This window comes from Ananas comosus, linkage group 20 (genome assembly GCF_001540865.1).
Source record: "Ananas comosus cultivar F153 linkage group 20, ASM154086v1, whole genome shotgun sequence".
NCBI classification, from domain to species: Eukaryota; Viridiplantae; Streptophyta; class Magnoliopsida; order Poales; family Bromeliaceae; genus Ananas; species Ananas comosus.
This window is the reverse complement of record NC_033640.1, coordinates 1531987-1557481: the sequence shown is the minus strand read 5'-3', so window position 1 is coordinate 1557481 and position 25495 is coordinate 1531987. Positions and strand designations below refer to the sequence as shown.

At 33.8% G+C, this 25495-nt stretch overlaps 2 protein-coding genes across 2 annotated transcripts; one reads left to right on the top strand and one right to left on the bottom strand.

Moving 5' to 3' along the window:
- Positions 504-15568, top strand: LOC109725538 (phosphatidylserine decarboxylase proenzyme 2-like). The gene is made up of 21 exons (XM_020254766.1): positions 504-796; positions 908-987; positions 1785-1809; positions 1903-1962; positions 2285-2353; positions 4990-5082; positions 5174-5224; positions 8028-8111; positions 8203-8294; positions 8834-8989; positions 9125-9209; positions 9810-9921; positions 10514-10614; positions 11332-11379; positions 12027-12173; positions 12718-12813; positions 13034-13108; positions 13202-13294; positions 13991-14077; positions 14202-14252; positions 15079-15568. The coding sequence occupies exons 1-21, from the start codon at positions 587-589 to the stop codon at positions 15226-15228; spliced, it is 1965 nt and encodes a 654-aa protein (XP_020110355.1). The 5' UTR covers positions 504-586; the 3' UTR covers positions 15229-15568.
- LOC109725537 lies at positions 18626-23102 on the bottom strand. The gene is made up of 5 exons (XM_020254765.1): positions 22715-23102; positions 21749-21813; positions 21266-21441; positions 20368-20476; positions 18626-19050 (listed from the first exon to the last, which is right to left on the bottom strand). The coding sequence occupies exons 1-5, from the start codon at positions 23019-23021 to the stop codon at positions 18742-18744; spliced, it is 966 nt and encodes a 321-aa protein (XP_020110354.1). The 5' UTR covers positions 23022-23102; the 3' UTR covers positions 18626-18741.

Sequence of the window (25495 nt, the reverse complement as noted above, 5' to 3'; positions counted from 1 at the left end):
TAAGCAGTCCAAACGAATCAAATGGTCTTTATAGGTAATCAATTGGTAGAAATATATTTATATATCTTGAAGCTTTCTATACATTTAATGATTAAAAATTTGCAAGATAAATTTATAATTTTAAAACTCAATAGGAATACATATAAAATTATTTCAAAAAAATAAATTTTAAAACTTTAAAATTTTAAAAATATCTAACATATTTCTGATAGACTAAAATGCCCTCATCGATTTGTAAAAATTCCTTCAAATATATCCTTAATCATAGTATTTACTAATGAGATTTGAAATTTAGAAAAATATTTTTATAATAGAGGGATATTTTTAAAAATTTTCTACAGTTGAGGGTCCTTCGTGCAATTTTACCTTAAAAAATATTTTTAGAATAGAGGGAGATATTTACAAATTTTCTACAGTTGAGGGGCCTTCGTGCAATTTTACCTTAATAAAAGTCAAATCAATTGAAAGGCGCTCTCCTTTTTACTATAAAAATCAACACAACATCGTTGTCCCCGCCCACTCCCTACTCCATTCCGACGCTTCCACACACCAAACCCCTCCCGAGCCCACGACCACCACCCATTCGATGGGCCACGGCGCCTCTCGCTCCGGCGACTCCGGCGACTCCGGCGGCGGAGCGCCACCGCCGCCACCCTCCCGCCTTTCCGGCCTCCGCCGCCGCCTCCGCCTCCGCCGCCACCGCTCCGGCCACGACGCGGCGGCCGCGGCGCCGCCACAACTCAAGGGCATCGACGCCGAGGACTTCGCCGGGATCGCCCGGATCGAGATCGTCGGGGTGAGATCACTCCCCCTCCCACTCTTTTCTAGGGTTTTTTTTTCCCCCCACGTTTTTCTGCTCATGCGATCGAGTTAAGCTTGAGGGATGGTTGTGTGATGCTGATCGTAGGCGGAGATGGGGTTTAAGGATCGGTGGTTCGCGTGCTTGTCGATCGGGGAGCGGACGTACCGGACGGCGACGTCGGATCAGTTGAGTTTAATGCCCCCTCGCTTGTTAGATTCAGCTTAGGGTCTTTAGATCATCGTAAATTTTGTAGGTGTGAGATGTAGCGATGTTTACTGAAGTGGTAATGGGCGAAGCAGTATAGTAAGTTGCCTGACAACAGCTTTCTCTGGAGCAGAATAAGATTCAACTGAGAGCTTCAAGTTTTGTGCTTGGCAAATCACATTTCCAACTCTTGCTACAATTGAAGCTCCATACTTTTTTTGATTTCCAAACGCTCAATAATAGATAATTGCAGTCGAAAGTAGAAGCAGAAGTAGGGCCAAACGGAACAAGAGGATATATTGTTTAGGTAGTATTTACAGTATCTCAATAGTGTGATTTTGTGCATGCACTCTAGTTAGTGGCTGTTGTAACAAAAAAGTGACTTTTATTGGAAAATGATCCATTGACACTGTTTGAAGTAACTAAAATAAGTGAGTTGCTCCTAATATAAAATTGGTGTTTTTAGAAGAAAAGGTAGATTTTTATTTTTATATTTTTTGTACTTTTCCCAAGAGTAAGCTAAAGTGTATATTCTGTCCATCTATTTGTTGTATTAATCAGCTTTATTAACAAACTTGTCCTTACTCTTTCTAGTAACATATATTCAAACTTTTATATAATGTTCATTTATTATGTGGAGATATTTGAAATTCCTTACTCCTATATATTTCACTAATGTGAGAAATTTTCTTGTTTACCACGTTAATATTCTTTCGTAAGTAATTCTAATGAATTATTTTTATCTGTTTGTTTTGATTCCGTGTAACCTCTTCTGCAGTACTGAGAAGCCTATGTGGAAATCAGTGAGTTAATGATTTCATTAACTGTTACTCTGGTTTCTCGATGATGGAGATTACAATCTATTTCTGATTTGATTCCTTTTGCCATATTTGTAGGAAAAGAAAGTTGTGCTGGAAACAAATGGACCTCACATTGCACGCATTTCCATATTTGAGGTAAGCTATTATATTGGTATAATTGAGGATCTTATTTGTGATGATTCGTTTCGGTTCGTCACCATTTTGGTATACTTATATCATCATATAGTTGGTTTTAAATGATGGCTATCATGCTTAACACTTGGCTTTGCCTTTACCATTGCTCTAAAACAGCTAATAGCTATTTTGAACACTTGATGTAGTAGCTAGTTGTAAAGTAATCTCTTTTAAAATTGTGAGAAGACATCTCTTTATTTTTTCTGTTACAACACAGGCATTATCGTGTTCAGTGAATTAACATCTTCCTCTATGAAAGCTTATAACTATGTGCATTTTGCAGACAAACAGATTTTCTAGGAGCAACCTAGTTGGATATTGTGAGATTGATCTCTTTGAAATACTTAGCCCGGTAACGTACTAGATTGTATTTTAGCGCATTGTCTTTTCTCATATCTAGTTTAATAATTGGTTTGTTTCACATGACCTTTATGCCTATATATCACATTCAGTTCATGAGTTCTTTATTTATTTTAATTTAAAATTTAAATTATAAATTTTAGTTCATAGCTTGAACGTAAAATTTGAATTTAAATTGAAAATCATATTCAAACTAAAAAATTAAATTAAAACATAAAATTAAATTTCAGTACGCAATCAAAATTCAAATAAAAATTGAAACTAATTCAAATTTAGATTTTAATTGAGGTTCAAAATTGAAATTGAATTTAATAAAAAAAAAGTTGCACTATTATCGAACTAAAAGTTAAAATCAATTTGGATCCACAATCTAAATTTTATAATTTGAATAAAAATTTGAATTTGAGTTCACAATTTGAACGTAAAAATTTTACTAATTTGATTTTAAATTTAAATTCATAACCAAAATTCAAAATGCATGATTGAATTTAAAATTCAATTTAAGTTCAAATCAAAATCTAAAATTTAAAATTAAATTCAATTTAATTCAAAATTAAAATTAATTCAAAATTAAAATTAATTTGAAATTACAGTTAAAATTTTAACTTAGTTTCAAATTCAAGGTATAAAATGTAATTGGGGCATTTTTGGAAGCTGTGATTCTGCTTGGATTCAATTTTCATCAAGTGCCCAAGGCTGGTTTTAAAAAAGGGATGATTGGGGGGTTCCTATTCCAATCGGCTAGGGCGGTGGGGGGTCCGAATTGGAATGGAAATGGGACTCCCGCATACCAAACACCCGCAGTCATCCATTTCGATTCCGATTCCACGGTATGAAAAGGGCGAAGCAAACATGCCTTAAATGCTTAGAACTAACTTATTTGCACTAATGTGCTACTCCTTACGTATCCAAGCTTTTCTCCCATTCTTTGACGTCATATTATATGGGCCATAACAAAATTCACCCATATGAGTTCTAATATCGTCATCATTTATGCTCAAACATGTGACAATCTCTTCTTAGTTTAGATTCATGTTGTAAGAAGCATGACAACTCACTACAATGCTGCAGCCATCCTTGAAGTCCTTCTTCCAGCAGACTTAAAAATATAACAACTGGGTTGCATCAAATAGGTAACCATACACAATAGATCCATTGAGATTGAGAGTGACTTTGATAACACAGCGCAGCCCAACTTGAAGGATCAAATGGCAATTAAGAGGTGGGGTGAATTAGTTGACAACTAAAAACTCAAGTAAAATTAAATCAAGATAAAAATTGCACAACCAAATAAAAGAAAAAATCAAACTCAGATAACACGGATGATTTATCCTGGTTCGGCCTTTCTGTCTACTCCAGTCCGGTCCCTCTTCTCCTCGAGGTACCGGTTTCACTATCACTTGGCCTTTTGAACAGGGCAAGACCAAAGCCGCTTACAATCACACAAAACTTCTTTTGCAATCTCTCATTGAAGTTCATAATTACAAATCAATAAACAATTAGGACTTAGAGAATTTTTCTGAAGTTCCATCCCAAACAACATCCAAGCCCCCCCTTTAAATACACTAGCCATCATTTCAAAAATGGAACAAAAACATGATTAAATCATAATTGATTTTAATTTGAATTTTAACCATATTTGCAAATGCATTTGAATTAATTCCAAAATAAATTTGAATTCATACCACATTTGCAAACACATTTGAAATATTACTATATTGAAAAGCTCATTTGAAATTATACCAAATTCGTAAAATCCTTTTAAATTAATACTACAAATGAAAAACTTTTTGAATTCATTCCACATTTGTAAAAATTTTTGAAATAATACCATACTTGTAAAACTCATTTATATCATATTTCATATTTTTAAATTCATGCCATAATAAAATTATTTTTGAATTTATACCATGCATAAAATCTCTTTCATACCATATTAAAATAATGGCTAATTTGACATTAAGCTCAAATCAAACGCAAAAGGTGAATTGGTCAACTTGACTAGGTTGACCGGGCTCAAATCTGATAAATTGTAAAGAAGTCCTCCAAATTATTGTTGTGGCACTTGCATCCAATTTGGTACAATTTGATTTTGTCCGGGCCAATTTGAACAATTTGATTGAATTGTTACCTTTGATCATGATTCAGGTTTGGTTTGAGCCACTTTAAATTCAACTACAACCTGAAATTGCTAAGTAACAAATTAAATCCAAAATTTGTTTGTTATCATCAAAATTTATTTTTGGATAAAATCCAACACAACTAGCTACCATCAATAGAATGACCTCAACCACATCGCCCAAATGCTCAAACTTAATTGAATCAACAACTGATACGGTGCTTTACAAAAGCTTTAACATGATGTCTATAATGCAGCAAAGCAAAATACGAGGCCTTTATCTTCTTTATAACTATTGCACAATGGGGGAGATGCATTAGTTAAATGGACTTGGTATTTGGCCATAATGTATTAGTGTGAAGGTATCATGCAAGCAGCGAGGAGGAAAGGAAGATAGATGTTAAAGATATTAAATTGGATCATTCAACTTGAATGATCTAACTTTTAGTGGAGATGATAAATGATTTAATGATTAAGAGCATTACAGTCTTATGGGATTCCATTTGCAGGACTCAGAAAACAACCTTGAGGAACTTGATTTGTTTGATCCGTCATCATCCAGCACGATAGTGGGCAAAATATCTATTATTTGTTATGTTGAGGTGCATACTAATTCTCTTTCAGCTTGGTGATCAACTCACATTACCAAACTTTCTAATGGATTTATACTTGATGGTTTTGTTTTCATGGCAGGACCCAATTGAAACACAAAAAAGCTTCGCACGTCGTGTATTAGCCATAGCGGTAATTTTCACTTCCATTTGACTAAAATCTTCTTCTCTTTTTTATTTGGTGTGTTATATCTTGATTTATTTAGTGTTTTGTAGTTTTACTTTTTATTTATAATTTATTATTTGAATTCCTCTTTGTGGATTAAGCAAAATGCTAAATTGCTGAGATTATTCGAGGAAAGCTGTTTGGTTCAGCATTCTGGTCCCTGAACTTCCCAGATTGTAAATCTGAAATAATCAATACTTTTATCCTTGGAATTCTCCTTGATGTGAATATTGAGCTAATTCCTTGAAAAAAGAAACCAAACTGTGACTTTTCTGCTGAGACCAGTTCCTTTTGTTGAGGATTTGATCATGAGTTTAGTTGAAAGTCATTTATAGTTTTGTCCACGCTTCAATGAATAAACAAGGCATGTGTGTTTTCCATTTGCGCATACATACATTCAAAAAGGATAGCAGACTGGGTATAGCCAAATTTATAAGGCATAATTACAAAATGTCATTAGCATTTGCGGGTTTTGCCATGGAAAGTAGAAAACATGAATGAACAAGTTATTGCAACTTCATGTTTAGTCTGTACCAATCATCAATTCATCATAGTTGGTAAATCTAATAAAATTACGTCCATAGTATTTAAAAGCAAAAGTTGCAAACTAGAAATAGTTTTAGTATTAATTTGTTTATTTCCTTGTCTCTGTTTATATTTTTATAGCTGTGACTTGGTGGATCAGACATACATAGGAATACTTTAATCATCTTAGACCAGTAGTCGGACAAGAAATGAAAATTCCTAGAAACAAAGTGCACAGACTTGGCTCAGGATGGTTAAAATTGAGATATGCTTCTGATGATGTGTTGTTCGATCTTCATAATGCTTTTAAGACAAATAAATTTTAGAAGACAGCTAACTTTTAGGGATCACATCACAATCTTAATCAGGACATATGCAAAATTGAGGGTACCCGAGGTGGTAATTTTGAGACGGGAGTATGAGGCTTCTAGAGAAGATAGAATGAGATACAAATTGAGAAAATTAGGTGTAATAGATGATAAGTTTCATGTAATGAATTAAAATGATTCTGGTGTGCATAATGCAGCCCACATAGTGCCCTACTAAGGAGGGTTCTTTTATTCCAATAAAGGTACTTTGAGAGGAGGGAAAAGACTCAGATATTAAATGAAGTTTCGAGAAATGTTATGATGACACAATTGTATAGAGAATGTCTACTCAAAACAAAGCTGCATGGAAGGATAAGAATGATATAGCTGACCCCTAAATAGCTAAGAATACAAGTTTAATTATTGTAGTTTACAAGCACATCATACAAAAAGACTTATTCATAGATGCGTGCATGCATGGGTGAGAGCATATTTCTGATTGTATGCAATTCTATTTTGCTAATATGGTAAACAATACTTTTTTTGGAATATAAACACACCATAGCTACTGGTTCCCAAGATTTTATCATTAGAAAAGTGATTAAATATTTCACCATAAAGTGGACCAAATTTGTTTGTCTGATTATCTCTGCAAATGCAAAGTATAGGTACTGGGTCAATTTAACTGGTTGGAACTGTTAGGCCTTGTTTGGTATTGTTGCCCTTTTTTATTTTTTTTTAAAAATAGAATACGAAATAGTCTAAAAGGAAATGGCACGTTGCTTGCAATCCTTCCATCCTAAATATTTGTTTGGCAATGAAAAAATAAGAATTTGGAAGCAACTTTTATTATGCTTCTAAGATTTATTTATTTATTTTTTTTTTAAGGGCTTTTTTAGCATCTAGGCCCTTCACAACTTTTTTTTTTGGTACAAATGGCCCTAGCCAATTTATATTTACATATATTGCGCTCTCCTTACCATGCGAGCGTAGTTGATCACGGTGATTGAATCACCGTGTTTATATCCACACTCTGGTCCCTCTTTTTTAACTTAGGAGCGATAAAAAATATAAAAACGATACGGTGATCCGATCACTGTGTTTAAACATAGTGATTGAATCACCGTATTCAACTTAAAAATGCCACCTAGGCGCTCGTGTGACAAGAAGAGGGTTATTTTTGCAAATATAAATTTGTTAGAGTCATTTGTAAAAAAAGAGTTTTGAGAGGGCTAAATATATAAAAGTCCTTATTTAATTTTGTCATCCATCATTTGGCCAGAGTGCATTGCAAGCTAACGAACCACGGCAATGAAAGAGAAGTCCTTCCACCGGCATATCAAATTATATAGAATTATATAGAATTAGTGTTTAGAAAAAACAAAAACAACAATGATGCCAAAGGATGCCTTAATGTTCAGTATTCTTTATGGTAGACCCATGATGCGTACACTATTCCTTGTAATTGACCGATCATGTGTTCTTATATCCAGAAATGTGATTATTCACTGGTATATTGTTATTCAGATTATATGATTTTCATATAAGTTGCTACTTGCTACAGGTTATGTATCCTCGTAGTAGCTAGGCCTGTCTAGAATATTAAATAGGTTCACAAGGGGTTCTGTGATTGAATTCATGTGAGTACCATAGTTAGGGGTTCCCTTTCCAATTGTAAAGTCGCCTTTAATCATAGTGTATCTTAACGATATTGCTGGAATTCAAGCTTCTATGCTAAGTGCTTACTAATTTGTTGTTTATGAAATTAATTATGCTATAGTGTAATTTTGAGGCTGATATTTCCCATCTCAAAGAAGCTTTTTATAAGATTAAGCATGCCAATGCTCCGTTAGGAAAAATACTGAATCCGCTGATGCATTTATTTTACTTCGTAAGTTTCTGTTTGACATTTTTGTTACACATTGTTCTTTGTATAGGACTTCAATGAAGATGGCCAGCTATCTCAGTCTGAATTTACGGACTTGATGACTGCCTTTGGTAATCAACTAGCCGTAAACAAGGTTGAGGACTTTATATTCCTGTAAAACCTATATCTTTCTGTTTTCTCTGAATTTCAACTTCTAGCATTTTTCTTTTTTTCTTGCTGGTTAGGCGGAAGAACTCTTTAAGCGAGCTGACAAGAATGGCGATGGCATAGTTGATATGGATGAGTTAGCTATTCTTCTAGCTGATCAACAAGAAAAGTAATAATTTGCGGACTTCTTCCTTAACATTTTCTTTAGTTCTTTTGTGTCTTCAACAGGAATTACTTGTGAAACTACAGTAACAATAGACTGGAAGATGGGAATGCTTTCTGATATTGCTATACGTTTCCCTTTTAACAGCTAATGTAGCAAACCCATTGAATATAGTGCAATTGGAACTTTAATGCTCCTGAAATATAAACCTACTCTTAGCCCCTTCAAAATTTAGACCTATAGTACTTAATCCTCTTCATGCCACATTTTTTGTTCAGTGACTGTTAGGTAGTCTTAAAATATGATTTGAAACTCTCGTTACACCCCGTTTATAGTGGAAAAGAGATATTTAAGACCATCAATTTCTGAAAAAATTTGACAGGAATTGGTTCACTGCTAATTGTCTTAAATGGAAGGTAAATGTAGGTTTCTACATGTCAAGAAGGTAAAAAGAAAATGGCACTGTTTACCCCACAGAGGGTGGTGGGGTTAGCTTTTTTTCCTGTACATACGGAATGATTTACTATAATTTTATAGAACTGCAGAGAATCACTTATTAGCAACTGTCCTGTCTGCGGTGAGATTCTTGGGAAGTATGATAAGATGAATGATATGATTCATATGACACTATGTTTCGACGAGGGAACTGGAAATCAGGTTATGACCGGAGGGTTTCTAACAGAAAAGCAGGCTTCGTATGGGTGAGATGCTTATCTTCATTTCAATCTCATATTTGAGATTTTTTTTATGCCGGGATTTTCTCAATCCCATAATCCATATTTAAACCAAGTGCCTAAATCATTTATTTATTTTAATTAGATTAATTTCTGTGCCAGGTGGATGTTTAAACTTAGTGAATGGGCTCATGTTTCATGTTATGATGTTGGCTTGAACTCTGGTTCAAGTGCTGCATATATTCTGGTATGCTTTTCTGTTGTATTACATTGACATTACTTTTCAGTATAAATGGGCCTTTTTAAGGTTAGATGATTCAGTTACTATTTTCTCACGTGACATGTAGATCAATTTATAAGCAATCGGCATGGTAATTTGTCCTCTACTGCCTCTATTTTTACAATTGCTCATGCAGACTATCAGCCTAAATGATCTTTAACTCCGTTTTCCTGTAAAATGAGATATCATCATAATTGTGACCTAAAATTGAAGTCCAATTGTTATTCATATCCTTTCCTGCATCGTCAGTTGTTCCTGCTTTACCTTGGAAACCTGTGTATTTGACGTTACTTTCTTTAGCTTAACTTATCAAACGTGCTCTTTAGATGTCTTAATAAAGCCTTCATAAAATTATGGGTCTGCTTATCTGCTGTGAGTTTCATCAAGTTTTTTAACGGGCTAAATTGAGTGTTAAGAGCATTATTTAAGTGGATGATAAATCAGGTTCACGTTCCAAGACAAAATGTATTTTAAAAATTGCAAACAATGCTAATGAGCTTCGAACTCGATGGGAGTAAGTCCGTGTCATTTTCTTATAAATTTATTTATTTGTTTTTTCTGAACCAGGTTTTTGATAGAAAATCGAAGAGGCTAGTGGAAGAAATTATCGACAGCAAGATTGTCTTGTCTATGAGGGCTATATATCAATCAAAATTTGGTCTTGCACTTATTGATACTGGTACGCAAAATCAGCCAGGCAAATTGTTGCTTTTCTAATTTTACATGATGTTGCCATCACGTCAGTGACAAGTTCCCGAGTTTATAAGCATACATTTTAAAGGATGCAAGAGCTAAATTAATTTACGAATATTTTCTATGCTCTCTTATACAAGTTTTCATTTCTTCATATCAAAAGAACATTTTTTAACCTTGCGCTTGCTATTCTTTTGGTAAATGGAGTCTGTCTACCCTCTGGTGTATTGAGTCTTTGGTGCTACACATGGATCAGTCCAGAATGCAATGCACTATTCCTATGTCATTGATTAAAATGTCGAAACATAATAAAAGCAGGTTCTTACAGCACGTGAATGAACTTCATAGCATTAATGAACTCTATGATTTGCAAGTTATAAGTAGGATGCTAATTATTCTATATTATTATATTAAAAGGTCGATGCTAATTTAGCTAAAAAATCTTCATTGCTACGGAAGCCTGGTTGCATTTGGTATCTCTCCAACAAAAGGACTTAAAAATTCTTTCATTGCCAGTTGCCTGGTTGCATTTGGCATCTGTCCGACAAAAGGAATTAAAAATTCTTTCATTGCTACAGGGGCGAAAGAAATCTTGCAGAGCATTTCGGAGAAGCAGGGGAAGCGAATGAACTCAGTTGAATCTGCTAAAGATATACCAACATTCATCGACTTTTTTAAGGCAATTTTTGGTCTTTCACTCTTTTATTATCCAAAATTAGAACACACACACTCGAAAAAGAATACGAGTACTATAGGCTATAGCTCCAACGTTCCACATTCACCACTAAATTAGTGGTAAGTAACCATGCTCAAAAAGTTTTAGGCTCTTTCGATGCCTTAGTTAAACTCCTGAACTCTTCTACAGTTAAAGGTTTCTGCCATATACAATTGGTTAAAATGCCAGGATTTACATTTAAACAGGGTTCTTCTAAATCTATTATATTTCACATGATCTAAATGCTCATACATATATTGTAGATATTGCTTTTTGGTCTTTTTTTGATATGAGCCTTTTGATACGCAACATGATGAACATTTGATGATTTTCTTATGAGATGTTTTAAAGTTCTTCTTCCTGGCGAGGATAAAACAAATGAAAGCTAGAAGGATCAAGGACGATTGTTTGTGTGTCTGTGCTTTCTTTGTGTTTTCCTTGTGCAATATAGCATTCAGAATAAAGTGTGGCACGTCTTTTTCCAGCTTCTAGCTTGAAACTCTCTACACGCTACTGATGTAATTAATATTTAGATGCTTGCAGTGGAAAACTGCTTATATTGATATATCTAATTATTACCAAGTTCATACTGCATAAATTTTACTTTGTCAATTTCCCTGATGGTTTGTTTATAAATACAAGATAATATTTTCATAATATTTTGTTGTCGTGTTATTGCAGGACCAAATTAATATGGGCGAAGTTAAGTATCCTCTAGAATATTTCAAGGTAGTGAGCTTGGGTGCATGACTTGGTCATTTTCTTTACTATTGAATATAAAACTATAAAAACACTGTTTTCTAATAGCTTAAGCTTTTGGAGAAAAATGGTTGCTTCATATTTATTAATATGGTATCGGGGTAGGAGGCCTTGAATTTGAACTCCTCCAGCCTCCTAGTGTTAGTTGATTACCTCCCATTTAATTAAGTTCACGTCTTGTGCCTATTAAAAAGTCTCGAATCTAGTCGTGAGGGAAAGTGTTGAATATAAAAATATAAAACACCGTTCTCTAATAATAAGCTTTTGGAGAAAAATGGTTGTTTCATATTCTTTTACATTTACTTTATTTTTTCAATCTGTACAACGAACTTAGAGTAGTGGCTCAACATTTTATTGTGGAATTGGTACATTTATTTGTTTAGTATCATCAATAGAATCAAAAGTGATATGAAATGTCTTAGATTTGCACTTCGACACATACTTTCTATTAAAGAGTATATATTGTTGCTATCGAACATTCATGTATCATATGATTGTCAAGTGTCAATTTCTACTTAGAAATTGTTCCCAAAAACTTTCTACTTACGTACTCCTCCAATTTCTCTGTAAGGGAGTATGTCTATCTTTTCTAAAGTATATATATCTGCCTAATGCAGACGTTCAATGAATTCTTCACAAGAGAGTTGAAGCCTGGTGCACGACCAATTGCTTGTATCGAGCGAGATGACATTGCTGTTTGCGCTGCTGATAGCCGTCTGATGGCATTTAATTCTGTCAGTGATAGCCTTAGGCTTTGGATTAAGGTAAAGCTTTTTTGCTCTATAATTTTTAACAGTAGTGCGGGGAATTAAAGTAGTCTTTCTGGTGAAGAAACGACTCAGAATTTCTAAACGGAGAATTTAATTTCAATCAGAAAAAAACGAAGTCATCCATTTGTTCTTGTACAACCAGCAGTATAAAAGTGGGAATGCAGTTTAATCATCTTTAAGTTGTTCCTTACGTTTATCATATGTAATGTGTGTGAGAAGCAAAGAGAATATCCAAGAGGTAAAACTTGGAAGGTTTTTTTTTTTTTCCTTTTATTTTTCTGTTTGTCTTTTTCCTACTGTTGATTGGATCTTCAAAGTAATCACATAAGCCTACCTTAGTGTGGTTGGTTGTATATTTTCTTCATTTAAAGTGGTTTGTTAGCCTGAGATAGATTGCTCTTCATTTGTTGATTTATTAATCGGCAAATGAATTTGGGTTTTAATTACTCTGGTTAATGCATGGCTACTGTTTGATTTGTCCTACCAGCATTGGAAGTTGAAAAGTCTCTTATTTATTTTAGTTTTCATAATTTTGTAGGGCCGCAAATTTTCTATACACGGTCTTCTGGGAATGGAGACATGCTCTAGTGCCTGGAATGAGGGCTCTTTAGTGATTTTTCGACTTGCGCCACAGGTATCATTCTTAATTTTTTTTTTTTTTTTCACTTTCTTTCTTTCTTCCTTTTTTTGACAATAATGGTAGGATCTCCTGAGTTTGGATTTATGGTGCTTAGCGAGTGTTGAGCCCTCTTATGTGGATTTTTAGACTGGACAAGTTATTTAGTTCCCTTTTATCTTATTGTTCAAGTTTCAGAGAATATGCTTAATTCCTGCAGTATTCTCTTATTTGGCAGGATTATCATCGTTTTCATGTTCCTGTTTCTGGAACCATCGAGAGTTTTGTGGATATCCCAGGATGCTTGTATACGGTATATCTCCTGTAGAGTCAAAAATATACAAATACTTGTTGAATTATTATCTCTTTGCTATTCCATTACGACTAGTTTCTGTTCTTTTGGTAGGTGAATCCAATTGCCGTGAATAGTAAATATTGTAATGTCTTCACGGAGAATAAAAGGGTCGTCTCTATCATTTCAACTTCTGAATTTGGAAAGGTTTGTCTTCTTTCTCATATTCTTGCATTTCGACATATGCACAACTATCTTTGTTAAAAATCCAACTTCAGTGGTATTTTTCCAGTCAAAAATCTTTAGTCTCGTATAAGAAACTAATGAGTCATTTTGGAATGTGGCTTATCTATTTAAAAATAGGCTTATTTTGAAAGAATAAGACCATTTAAACCTATAAGACAACTTTGGTAGTTGGTACATTACAAGCTATGGTCCAGGTTACTGTTAGCACCTTGAACATGCATGCGTGTACTTTGTAACAGGCTTGTTTCTAGAGTCACTACCAAAAAAGCAGTGACACATAGTCAATACTCATCACGGTCGTAAAAAATTCTTCTGTTTTAAGGAGAGTCATTCACATGGAAGCACCAGAGGTTAAATTTTCCAGTTACTGTTATACAATATATATTTGTTAATGAAATTAAATCAGAAAAAAAAACCGGATCCACCTGAACTTTAGTGTAGGTTGAGATCACCACCCAAACTTTGATGATGATTTTATGACAAAACTAACCTTCCAAATAGTTAAGTGCGACAATAACAGATTATTTTTTTAAACAGGCTCCTTTTCTCCTATAAATTTGCAAAACAACATAAATAGATGTCTATGGTTCCAATGAATTGAAAATTTCCTATCTATATTCCTAAGATGATGTGCATTGTGCATTGCTCTTGGTGTAGGTGGCTTTTGTTGCGATTGGAGCAACAATGGTCGGAAGCATCACCTTTTTGAGAAAGGAGGGTGAATATGTCCATAAGGGAGACGAGGTTATTTTTTCTTTCCTCTTTTAATTTATTAACTTCTTGTTTCACTACATTATGCACTTTTCTTTGTAAACCCTTAAATTATATTACTCTTTTTTAGAAAAATATGTTTGCACTTGAATGGCAGTTTGGATACTTTTCTTTTGGAGGAAGCACTGTGATATGCATCTTTGAGAAGGTTTGTCTCGCTGAGTTGTGCTTCAAGTTGTTCTTTCACATTTTTCTTAATTATCTCGAAGCTTCCTATGCTGAAAACTTTTAATTTTAAATACTTGTACAGTGGTTGAATTTACTAATGAAAGATGTGTCACTCCCTACGATAATACAAAGAAAAAATATTTGAAGATGATGGTTTTTCTTTTTTGTTTTCCATTTTGATAAGATAGTGATTTACGTTGATAGGGTTAACGAATTAATTTTATTTGAATCATAAAATGAAAGTTTAGCTGATGCCTGTTAACAATCAAAATCGTACAACATTACTTACTGCTGCTACTTTAGACAATTAGCCATTTACTGTTGCAATATAAAAAATGCAGAAAATCCCTGCAAATTTACGGCGTCTATCACTTGGAACCTCATTTTAGCTCCTTGTTTTCTAAGCTGTTATTATTTTATCCCCTTCCTGTCAGTATTTGTTCAAGAATGTAATAAATATTTGGTTAAAATACAAAAGTACTTGAACTATCCTTCCCCAATCCCTATATATATACACACCAAGAAAGGCTCTTTCGGCTCTTTTATGTTATTATAAATTATTTTATTACATTTTCTCATGAATACACAAGGGAAACATTTACGTGATAATGGTTTCGAAGTCCGGGGCCAAAATGTAGGTTTTTTTCGAAGTGTAGAGGTGCAAAGCGCCAATCCCCATAAGGGATTTCTTTGCATCTTAGCCATTCTTTTCCTGTAATTCCTTGACATGAAATCCAATGTTTTAGTTTATTGGATGCAGTGTACAAACATGAAGCTTCTTGTGGCATATTTCTTATTTCTTGTAGGATGCCATACAAATAGACGAAGACCTCCTTGCGAACAGCGAAAGATCACTCGAAACCCTGGTTTCCGTTGGCATGCGGTTGGGCGTCTCCAATAGGGAACACCCCGAAGAAGATGTGCCAAGGTTGGAGAAATGTACACTTGCAGAATGATTCGCTTGATTATGGCCAGATCAAAATAGAATGAGAATCGCTGTTGTTGTGTACATTTTCCTAATGTACCATATGTGCTAAAATCTCAAATTACTAGTGTGGTAAGTTATTTAATCCTTATAATTATTATCCTTATAATTGCGTATGACACTTCTTGTATTAGGGCTTACGTGATCAGTTATTGTATCACAATTTTATTAGGCGTAGGATTTGTCTCTCTTTTTTTCTTTTTGTTTTTTTGGGTTTCCTTTTCTTTTCCTTCTGTTGTTGCTGCTTGATTTGCATAACCTATTTGCTGATTGCTGCAGAGTCGAATTTTAATCTCAAGATGTTCTTTAAATTTGTTGCCCCTGCATGTGCTTATGTGTAGTTGTGCAGTTTGAGTAGAGCTGATCAAAAAATAGAGAAAAAAGGGTAAGGCGCGTGACACTATAGTCCAAAAATTTTATTTTGTTGTGACTTGCTAGTTCAAACTTTTTGAATTATTAAAAGGGGAAACTTCAAATACCCCCCTTGTGGTTTCGCACTTTCTCACTTTAGTATCTTGTGGTTTAAAGTGTATTAAGTTAGTATCATGTGGTTTCGCACTTTCTCACTTTAGTATCCTGTGGTTTCAAGTGTATCAAGTTAGTATCCTGTGGTTTTAATTTTCTCTTTTTATTATCCATTTCAGGGTATATACTTTAATGAAATATTAAACCACATGGTACTAAAGTGAGAAAGTGCGAAACTATAGGGTTCTAACTTGATATACTTGAAACCACAGGGCACTAAAGTGAGAAAGTGCGAAACCACATGGTACTAACTTGATACACTTGAAACCACAGGGTACTAAAGTGAGAAAGTGCGAAACCACGGGGGGTATTTGAAGTTTTCTCTTATTAAAATTAAGTTTTACAATCTATTTGGGTTGGTTAAATATTAATAAATTGTTGATGTAGAAGTATTATAATTGATGATATGGCGATAATTAAGATGCTATATTATTTTTACATCACTTTAATTTGTTTGACATGTTCCTTCATTTGGAAAAATCTTCGATGGCTTGAAGAATTTTGCAAGGGCTTAAGTTCGTCAAATATATCAAGAATATTTGGTATTGATGAAAGAAGAGCAAGTGGGTGGTCTTTATAGATTGGTGGGCGAGATTTAAATGGTAGAAGCCATTATCACGTAAATCTTCGGGATTACAATTCTGCACCATTGGATTTCTGTGAAAATTTTATTTACGGAAAATAGTAAAGGTTGTGGTTCTCTCTATCACCTCAAAGTAGTAGTAAGAATCATCTTGAGTTGATTCATTCAGGTACTTGGGAGTTGTCCGGTACTTTATTGGGTGGATATTTTTATTTTGTTTCTTTCATTGATGATCATTATAGGAAGATTTGGGTGTATTTTTTAAAATGAAAATCTGACTTGTTTGAGACTTATAAAAAGTTTAAAACTCTTGTAAAAAATGAAAAGTGTTTAAAGATTAAGTGCCTATTTTTCGATAACAGAGAGGAGTATTACTTGAGGGAATTTGATGAGTTTCGTAGTATGGAATTAAGCGGCATCTCAAGGTTCCTGACACACTGCGACAAAATAGTGTAGCCGAGATGTTGAATTGAACATTGATGGATAGGGATTGGAGCACATTGAATACTTCAAAACTTGACGAGATTTTAGGCAAAAGCTGTGAGCTCGACTTATTATTTGATCAATTGAGCACCTACAAAATTACTGGGTTTGGAAATTTCTAAAGAAGTTTGGAGCTTCAGGTCCATTGACTACTCTTATCTTCCTGTCTTTAAATGCGATGCGTATGCGTGGATATCGAAGAAGAAGAGGTTGAAATTGGATAAGAACTTTTGGAGATTTATCTCTCTCGGCTATGCAAAAGAAGGGATATCAATTGTGGAACCTTATGACCCACAAGATTGTCGTAACTCGTAACGTTGTCTTCAACGAAAGGTCCTTTCAAGGCATTGAGGAGAAGTAAAATGATGATGCTATAGTTTCAGTTGAGTTCTTTGAAACACGCGATGATGTGCCAATAGAGCAAGCACAACCAAATGACGAGGTAGTCGAGAATGAACCGGACTCGGAGTCCTCGCAATCATTCGAAGATGCAAGTTCACGGCAGGAGCCACTAGCAGATTCCAGATGTCCCTAGAAGTTCGTTGGACCTTCTGCGAGGTATAATGACTATATCATTTTCTACGTTTTTTTTTTGCTAACCTTGTTAGTAGTTGGGGTGGTAATCCAGCTCGCTGTTCGCGAGCCAACTCGTGTTCGGCTCGAAATGTGCTCGAGATCGAATCATTCGTTTAGTAAACGAGCCGATCATGAGCTGAATTTTACAGCTCGTTTAATAAATGAGCCGAACACGAGATGGGGTCAACTCACTCGTGTTCGGTTCGATAACTGCTCGAATACAAATATTTTTTATTTATATATATAAACAAATAATTATATATATAATATATATATTTTTATTATTTTATTTTAGCAAAATAAAAATATAAAGTTGAGCTCAATTATAAAAAGACTCATTTATACGTAAAATTTCAACCATTTGATCGAAGTCTACTGAGTAAGATTTTGTAAATTTAATTTTTATGTATATCCAATCTAATCCTTTTAATTTATTGTTCGTTGGCTAGCTCGTGAGTCAGCTTGTGTTTGGCTTGTTTATTAAAGAGCTGAATTTTTCGACTTGACACTTTAACGAGCCAGCTCGTGTTCAGCTCGTTTATTAAACGAGCCGGCCCTAGCTCGTTCGTGTTTGGCTNGCGAGTCGAACACGAGCCGACCCCAGTCGCTCAAGACACCCCTAGTTAGCAGATATATTGGACCTTACGTGAGGTACATATATTGTTAGTACATATATAGTACATATACTAATTTTTTTCTCATAGATATTATTAAACTATTTTTTTTTCTCCCAAATTTTTATGCTATTATTAACAAATTTATTATTGTAGACAAAATCTAACAACTTTATTAACAAGCACGAATTAAATAATAGAAAAAATATAAAATAAATCTTAATAAATGATCAACTCATTGAAAACTTCTATTAAATTATTTGTTTTATTTTTTATTATTTTGATTATTTTTTATATCAAAATTAGCTAAATATATGCCATGCCGCTTTTAATCAACATTTTTTAACCACATTCATATAAAATTAAATGTTTATCACTTATAGTGTAAAAGAATAGTTCAATGGTGCCTTTGAAAAATTAAATAGTACAGTGTAAAAAGTGAGAAAAAAATAGAGTAAAATATGATACAGTGTAATTAAGCATTACATATTATAACCAAAATAAAAAGAAAAATAAAAAGAAAGAAGAAAAACCCTCCCCCTCAACTGAGAAAATTTTGTAATATTTCTCAATAACATGATCAAATTAATAATACACTATTTTCTTTATTTTCTTTCACTATCAGAAACTCTAAGAAGAGAAAAAACACATTACATCAACATATACTCGTCGTCGAACACGTCAAACATAACTGAGAATTAACTCAGCAATCAGAATACAGTCGAACAAGTCGCAGATCCTCGAACGGCGTCTGCAGCCGCCACTCTCGCTGTTTCTTGCTCAGTGGCCTGCCTTTTCCTGCTTGCTTTCTGTTTATCTTCACATCTGCTACACCCCAAATGCATTGGCACAACTCCATATCATAAGAGATAAGTTTGAACACACCATCATTTTCTTGAATCGAAGATGTCGCTGCATCTGTAGTCGTATATTTGACGTACATCGGCCGGTCCTTGAACCGTTCGAGCTCTTCTGGGACGCGAACCACCCTCTCAACACCCGGAGATGATACCTTCATATTGGAGAAATGGTTCAAGTGAAAAAGAATTTAAGTGTCGCGGCATGAAGTCATGCTGACAATTTGCTGGCATGGTATGGTACATTGTGCATGCCGTGCCGTGTCAATTGTGCTAGTTAGAAAAATATCTACATGCCGACCCACTATGGCATGAAATAATTTATTTATTTGGCACCAATATATTTAAATTGCTTGTTATATATCTTTATCAAATGTTTTACATTTGTTGAGGCAATTACTTGCTAATTTCGTAGAAAATAAGGTTCTGAACCGTGCCAGCGGCATGAGTGTCATATTGTGCCATTATCTTGTTGACACAGTATGGCACAATGAGTGCGGCTTATGCCGATGGGCACTCAAAGGATAAATCCTTGATTCAAAGTTTTACAAATCTGATATTACCATCTTCCGCTCAAACAACCATGCTTGTTTCGTATTATTTCACATAGTATCAAAGTAGAAGGTCCTGAGTTCGAGTCACGCTGGGCTCCTAGCATTCTCAAGTCCACGTCATGAGCCTTGCAAAAAAGTCTCGAGCTCAGATACAAAGGAGAGTGTTAAATATAAAAATATATAAACACCGTTCTCTAACAGCTCAAGCTTTTAGAGTACAACGGTTGTTTCACATTTAGCACATCGAATAATCATGTTTTCATTAAGTGGTCAAACATGTGTTACATCTCTTTGATGAGAATTTATTTCCTGCGCTGGGTGTACCAGTACAAAAGAGCACTGCCCAGCCATTGGCCCTCCATTCATCTAATACTTCCGATCCAACCATCCGATGATAGAGAAAAGTCTTCAACTCTTGGGCGGTGCACTAATGTATGGATGCACCAAGTGCAGGCAATAATTTCTCCTCTTGGGCGGAAAATATGCCGCTAAGAATCATTATGACTAAATTATGAATATCATGAATATAAGTATGAAATTTTAAGGTTTAATCTGTTAAGGATAATTGTCGGTTAAGCATAGCTTGGATATTTTTTTTTAAAACTTCTTTTTACTTCTTTAGTTCTTAGATTTTCTTCCTGACTTTCCAAAATGTATAAGAAATTGCCCTAACAACTTCTTCCACCACAAGAGCAGAATTTCAAATTAGAACTTTATTTATGAGGTCCAAAATCTAGATTATTTTAAGCCTCAAACTATTGAACAGACTTTGGTTTGGAAACACTTTGTTGTTGTTCCTCGGAGTAGAGAATCTATTTCAGAAGCCACGCCAAACAGGCACTAAACGTTGCAAAAACATTTTGGAAACAATTTAGTCCCTAAGCGAGGAAGCATCTTAAGTGCTATTAGTTGGATTACCTCCAAGGATATATTTTCTGGTATTCTTTTACCAAGCTCAGCTTCATCCAGACGCGATTGATAAGCAGATGAGAAAGCCTCAATATCGTTCATACTCGGAGAACCATACCTATTAATAAGTGTGCTGGATTAGAAACCAATGATGGAAAGGTAATCAATAGGACAGTAGTAAGTTTTTTGGCCTGCTGGAGCTTTTGGAGAAAGTAGTAAAGAAATACTAACAATTTTTTTTATTGAAGCTCCTCAGACAAATCTTTGCTCTAGCAGAACTCAAGCTTTGAATTCGAAGTTGCTACTTCTTGGGGCCTAGAAGCTCATTTTAGCTTTCCGCCATAGCAAAAGCTCCAGATTTTCATTTCATAAATGTTTGGTAGCCGCTTCACTACGTGAAAGAAGCCATTCAAGATGCTATGACAAACGAGCCTCATGCCTATTTAGCTTGGCTTCTTAAACAACTTCTCTACTCCATAAAGCAAAGCTTTCAAAAATTGGGTATTTGACTAACAGAATGTACTGGGCAATTCGTAAGGTTGCAAGATAAAATGAGCTTTTGGCCCGCAGAAAGTACATGCTCAAACTTTTACTTCAGTTGAAGCAAGAAACTATTCAGTAGATCTCAATTAAAAAGCTATCAATGTTTCTTTAAACAGCTCTATACAAACAACACTTCTACAGAAACTCTAGCAAGCCAAAACAAATCCCGCTGTCTATCGATAACTTTTTCAGCGAGTATAGAAGAATTATTCCAGAGCTGGTGTGCAGAGTTCTCTTTTTACCGGCCATTTACTAAGGCTCAACAGTTCTTTAATAATACTTCAAACTTCAAGCAAGTTAGTAATTGAATTCGTACTTGATAAAAAAAATATTAATTTCTGACAAATTGATGATAGCTACTTACTTACTAGAAAGCTTTTCAATGCGCACTTTGATGACAGAGTTCGCAAGTGTTTTGAAAGCGTATAATTTCAAGTCACCTCCAAATGATTTCGAGACGTCTTCGGCAATAGCCAATGCTTCTTTGTCCCACCATGTACCGGCAAGTGATATTCCTCCACCTTCCCCTCCATCTCCAACCTTCAAAATATAAATAAATATTCACATACACAACCTTTCAAAAATTATCAATTACCATATATATCTCTGAAAAATATGAATTTTCACATATGCCCTTCAAATGCTTAATTTCTTGCATATGCTGACTTCATGAATCAACTTTCCTCATGAATTATATGCAACTTCCTTACTAAGTTATGCAGGTTAGTAGATGATTATGCAGAGATATATATGTAAAAGCCCCTCCAACTAAATATAGACATTTGTGTCACATTTATATTAGTAATCTCGCTGTACAAAGTTAGCAAATCAAGAAGTTACATCTTACATAAAGGTTTGCATCATCGGGCTCGAAATCATCTTCAAAATCCTCCGTATCATCCATGATTATCTCTGCAAGGAAAAACATGTACTTAAAAAAAAATTATGCACCTTTGCTTCATACAAGAAAAACCCCAATGTTTTGGAATGTAGAAGATATCTCCAATTAGAGGGAATACGAAAGTTAAAAAAGAAACTTGTGATAATGAACATTCTAACTAGTTAGAACTTAGAACATATTATAAACATAATGCAAAATGATGCTTCTTTAAAAGAGTTTTGCACAACTTTTATATACTGTTAAAGATAGTAAGCTTAATACTGCTTACAATGCATTAGATGCATGAGAAGAGCAAAATCAATAGTCTCCAAGATAATTAGCATCATGTGCTTTAAGGATCTGTTTGCATGTCGGAACAAGTTAAGAAGTGAAAACTTCTGTTGGATAGGGATTTCCCTCGGCAACTTTAACATTAAAAATCGACCTTAGTCGACTGCAAGGCGCAAATCATCACTATTTAATTTTAAGCATAGCATATTTCACTTACGAAGTGGTTCACCGCATAATTGAGAATGGGGATTACTTGTTCCTTTTTACAAGTTATGAATAACAAAATAATTCTTACATAAACCGGAGGAGATATGCCGGATATCATTTTCTGGCAATTTTAGTTTCTGGAGAACAACTATTGTTTTATATAATTTAATATGTTATTAAAGCAAGAAGTTCTGAGTACGAGTACTGCGGTTCCTTGCTTCATTTTTCTCCCATTTAATTCCATTTTTGATTTATCAAAAGTCTCAAGCCCAGACATGAAGAGGAGTGTTGAATATGGATATTAAAAATAATGTTCTCTAGCATCTTAAACTATTAGAGAACAACGGTTGTTCCATATGATTTAACAGTAACATCCATACACTCCTTTATCAGATAGATAAGATATTTTGAAGGATATTTTGAAGAAGTAATTACCATCATCAAAATCTTCAATAAACTCCTCCTCAATCCCTCCCTCTTCCTCTTCTTCTTCTTCTTCTACATTATCATCATCACCATCATCATCTTTTGGTTTAGCAACTGGTTCGGCATACCTCTCCCTCTTCTTAGCATGGCAACTCAGTGAGGCATTTCCACAAACAGGTGGTGGGCACAAACATCTCAACAAGGAAACTGAGCCTGGCCTGTAGCTGCTGCCATTGTTCAAGAAAGAGTTTGATGAGCTGATCCAACCACAACCAAAAACCCTATTCTGGATAACACCATTCAAAACCAAATCCATCTCCCCCAAATCATACAATAGATGGTTTCATTGAGAGAGAGAGAGAGAGAGAGAGAGTATTGAGAGTATGAAGTAGTATCTTTTTTGTCCAGGTTGAAGGCTCCACACCTTATCTCTCTAACAGTGTCTTTATGCTTCTAGAAGGCAAAATTACATACATACCCTTTGCAAAAAGCTTATTCTCTTTCTTTGCCCCTCTCTTTTCTTAGGTTTAGTTTGGCACGGAGACTCGTAATATGGTATTATTAGATACAATGAAGTTGGTGTAAAAGTATATAAGAATATACTTCTGTGTTCATCAGTGGAACTGTAGAAAATTTATCATAATCGATTTATCGTGATATGCGAAACGTAATATTAAGTACAGAAACAAACAAAATATTTTTTTATCATACTTTTTCACTATACGTAATGCAATATCTCCGTAATCTCAAAAGAAGCCTTAGTACGTGAAATATATGGCAAATTTTAATGTGGCCCTTGTGATTCTTTTACTTTATTAATTATATAATTTGAAAAGTTTTATTTTGACTATTGTATAATTTAGTCCTTGTTTTATCATAAAGACACTTGTTAAATAAGATAATAAAATGATGTACATTACAAATCATACAGTGGTTTGTGAAAATGGATTATTTTATTATTCTATGATTTATAAATTATAAAATATTGATTTCCCATTTAATAACTTGTTCTTATATGGGATACAAAAGGAAAAGTGCAACTAAAAACAAAACCGTTTGAACTATATAATGGTTAAGAAAAAAAAGGGTTGGTTTTACGACTATTGGGCTTAGATCATAGACATACTGATTAGAATTATCAGACGATGTGAGATTTTAAAAATAGCTCCTACGGGTTTAAAATGTTGGTGTATTTTTTTATTATTATTGTCGACTGTAGCTATGCTAAACCCTAGCGCGGTCTCCTCTCTCTCACTCCAAATCAGAAGTCGACATTCTAAGATTAGATATATCAACTTATAAATTATTTTTTAATATTATACTATTGAACTTTATATATTTATTTTATATGTTAAATAATTAGACATATTTTTGTGTCAAGTTTTAGTTAGAAATTTCAAACGGCCTGTTTTCAGGGCTCAAACTTGCTTGACTCAAAGTTAGGCTTAATCGAGCTCAGTTTGAATCTAATTTAAGCTGAGATTGAGTCTAAATTTATGTTTGAAATTAATTTCAAGTCAAATTTGAATTGAAATAAGCTCGCTTGAGCCCGGCTCATTTCCACCCCTATGCCAATTATCCCTCAAGAATATAATAATTTTTTGAATTTTCAATAAATTTTTAAATTGAGTCCAACAAATAGATGTCAAATTCCCTCAAGAATACAATAATTTTTTGAATTTTCAATAAATTTTTAAATTGAGTCCAACAAATAGATGTCAAAATAGAAGTCAAAACACTCAAAAGTCTATTGTTGTATAGTGCCTTGAACCAGTAGAACATTGATTGAATCTTTTATCTTAGGAATGTTTGGTTTATCGAAAAAGTACGACAAAAATATTTTTCATGAAAAATCTCTCTTTCAGTTATTTCCGCATTTAGTTACAAAAAAAAAATTAGTTATTTTGGAAAAAAAATTCTCAATTTTATAAAAAATTAGTATTTTTTTGTTTTTTTATCTTTTCTCAGAAAAATAAAAAAAATTAGTTTTCCATAAAATTTTAAAAGAAGCTTTTTAAAAAAGTAAGTTTTTTTTTTTGAACCAAATGGGTGAATAACTAGAAAAAGAATTTTCTCTCCAGAATACTTTTTTTTTGGGAAAATCTTTGTCATACTTTTTCGAGAAACCAAACAAACCTAAGTTACTTCCTGAGGAGCTTTATTTTTTTAATAAAAAAATAAAAACTATATTGAACTATCCTTTATAAATATTGCTCACGCGAACATTACATGTATAAACTATAAAGTTCGCGTTACGCCATTTAAAGTCCAACGAAAATATTAAAAAGGGTAAACTTTAAATATCCCCCTTGTGATTTCATACTTTCTCACTTTAGTACCCTGTGGTTTAAAGTGTATCAAGCTAGCCCCTGTGGTTTTGCACTTTCTCACTTTAGTACTCTGTGGTTTAAAGTGTATCAAATTAGTACCCTATGGTTTTTTTTTTTCTTTTTATTATCCATTTCACTAATTTTTTTCGTTAAATCAGTGACAAAGTTGAAATTAAAGGATACTAAAGTGAATATTCGATAAATTTAGATAGGATATATGAAGTTTTTTGTATATAATTTAACGAAATATTAACGGAGGAAAAAAAATCAGTGATAAAGTTAAAACTAAAGGGGTACTAAAGTAAATATTCGATAAACCTATGTAGGGTATATGAAGTTTTATAATTTTTCTAGTGATTGAAGGACTCCAAAATTAATAATTTTAGTAGTCGTAGTGAGTAATTTGCAAGTTTAACGATGTAGAAATACTCAAATCACGTAAAATTTTAGTAATTTTTTT

Coding starts and splice junctions, on each gene's coding strand:
- LOC109725537 (XM_020254765.1), bottom strand. CDS start 23,021: ATGGATTTGGTTTTGAATGGTGTTATCCAGAATAGGGTTTTTGGTTGT. Junction 21,814..22,714: donor TATTGAAGATTTTGATGATG/GTAATTACTTCT, acceptor TTTTCCTTGCAG/AGATAATCATGGATGATACG. Junction 20,477..21,265: donor ATTGAAAAGCTTTCTAGTAA/GTAAGTAGCTAT, acceptor ACTTATTAATAG/GTATGGTTCTCCGAGTATGA.
- LOC109725538 (XM_020254766.1), top strand. CDS start 587: ATGGGCCACGGCGCCTCTCGCTCCGGCGACTCCGGCGACTCCGGCGGC. Junction 5,225..8,027: donor GTCGTGTATTAGCCATAGCG/GTAATTTTCACT, acceptor TTCTTTGTATAG/GACTTCAATGAAGATGGCCA. Junction 14,253..15,078: donor TGATATGCATCTTTGAGAAG/GTTTGTCTCGCT, acceptor TATTTCTTGTAG/GATGCCATACAAATAGACGA.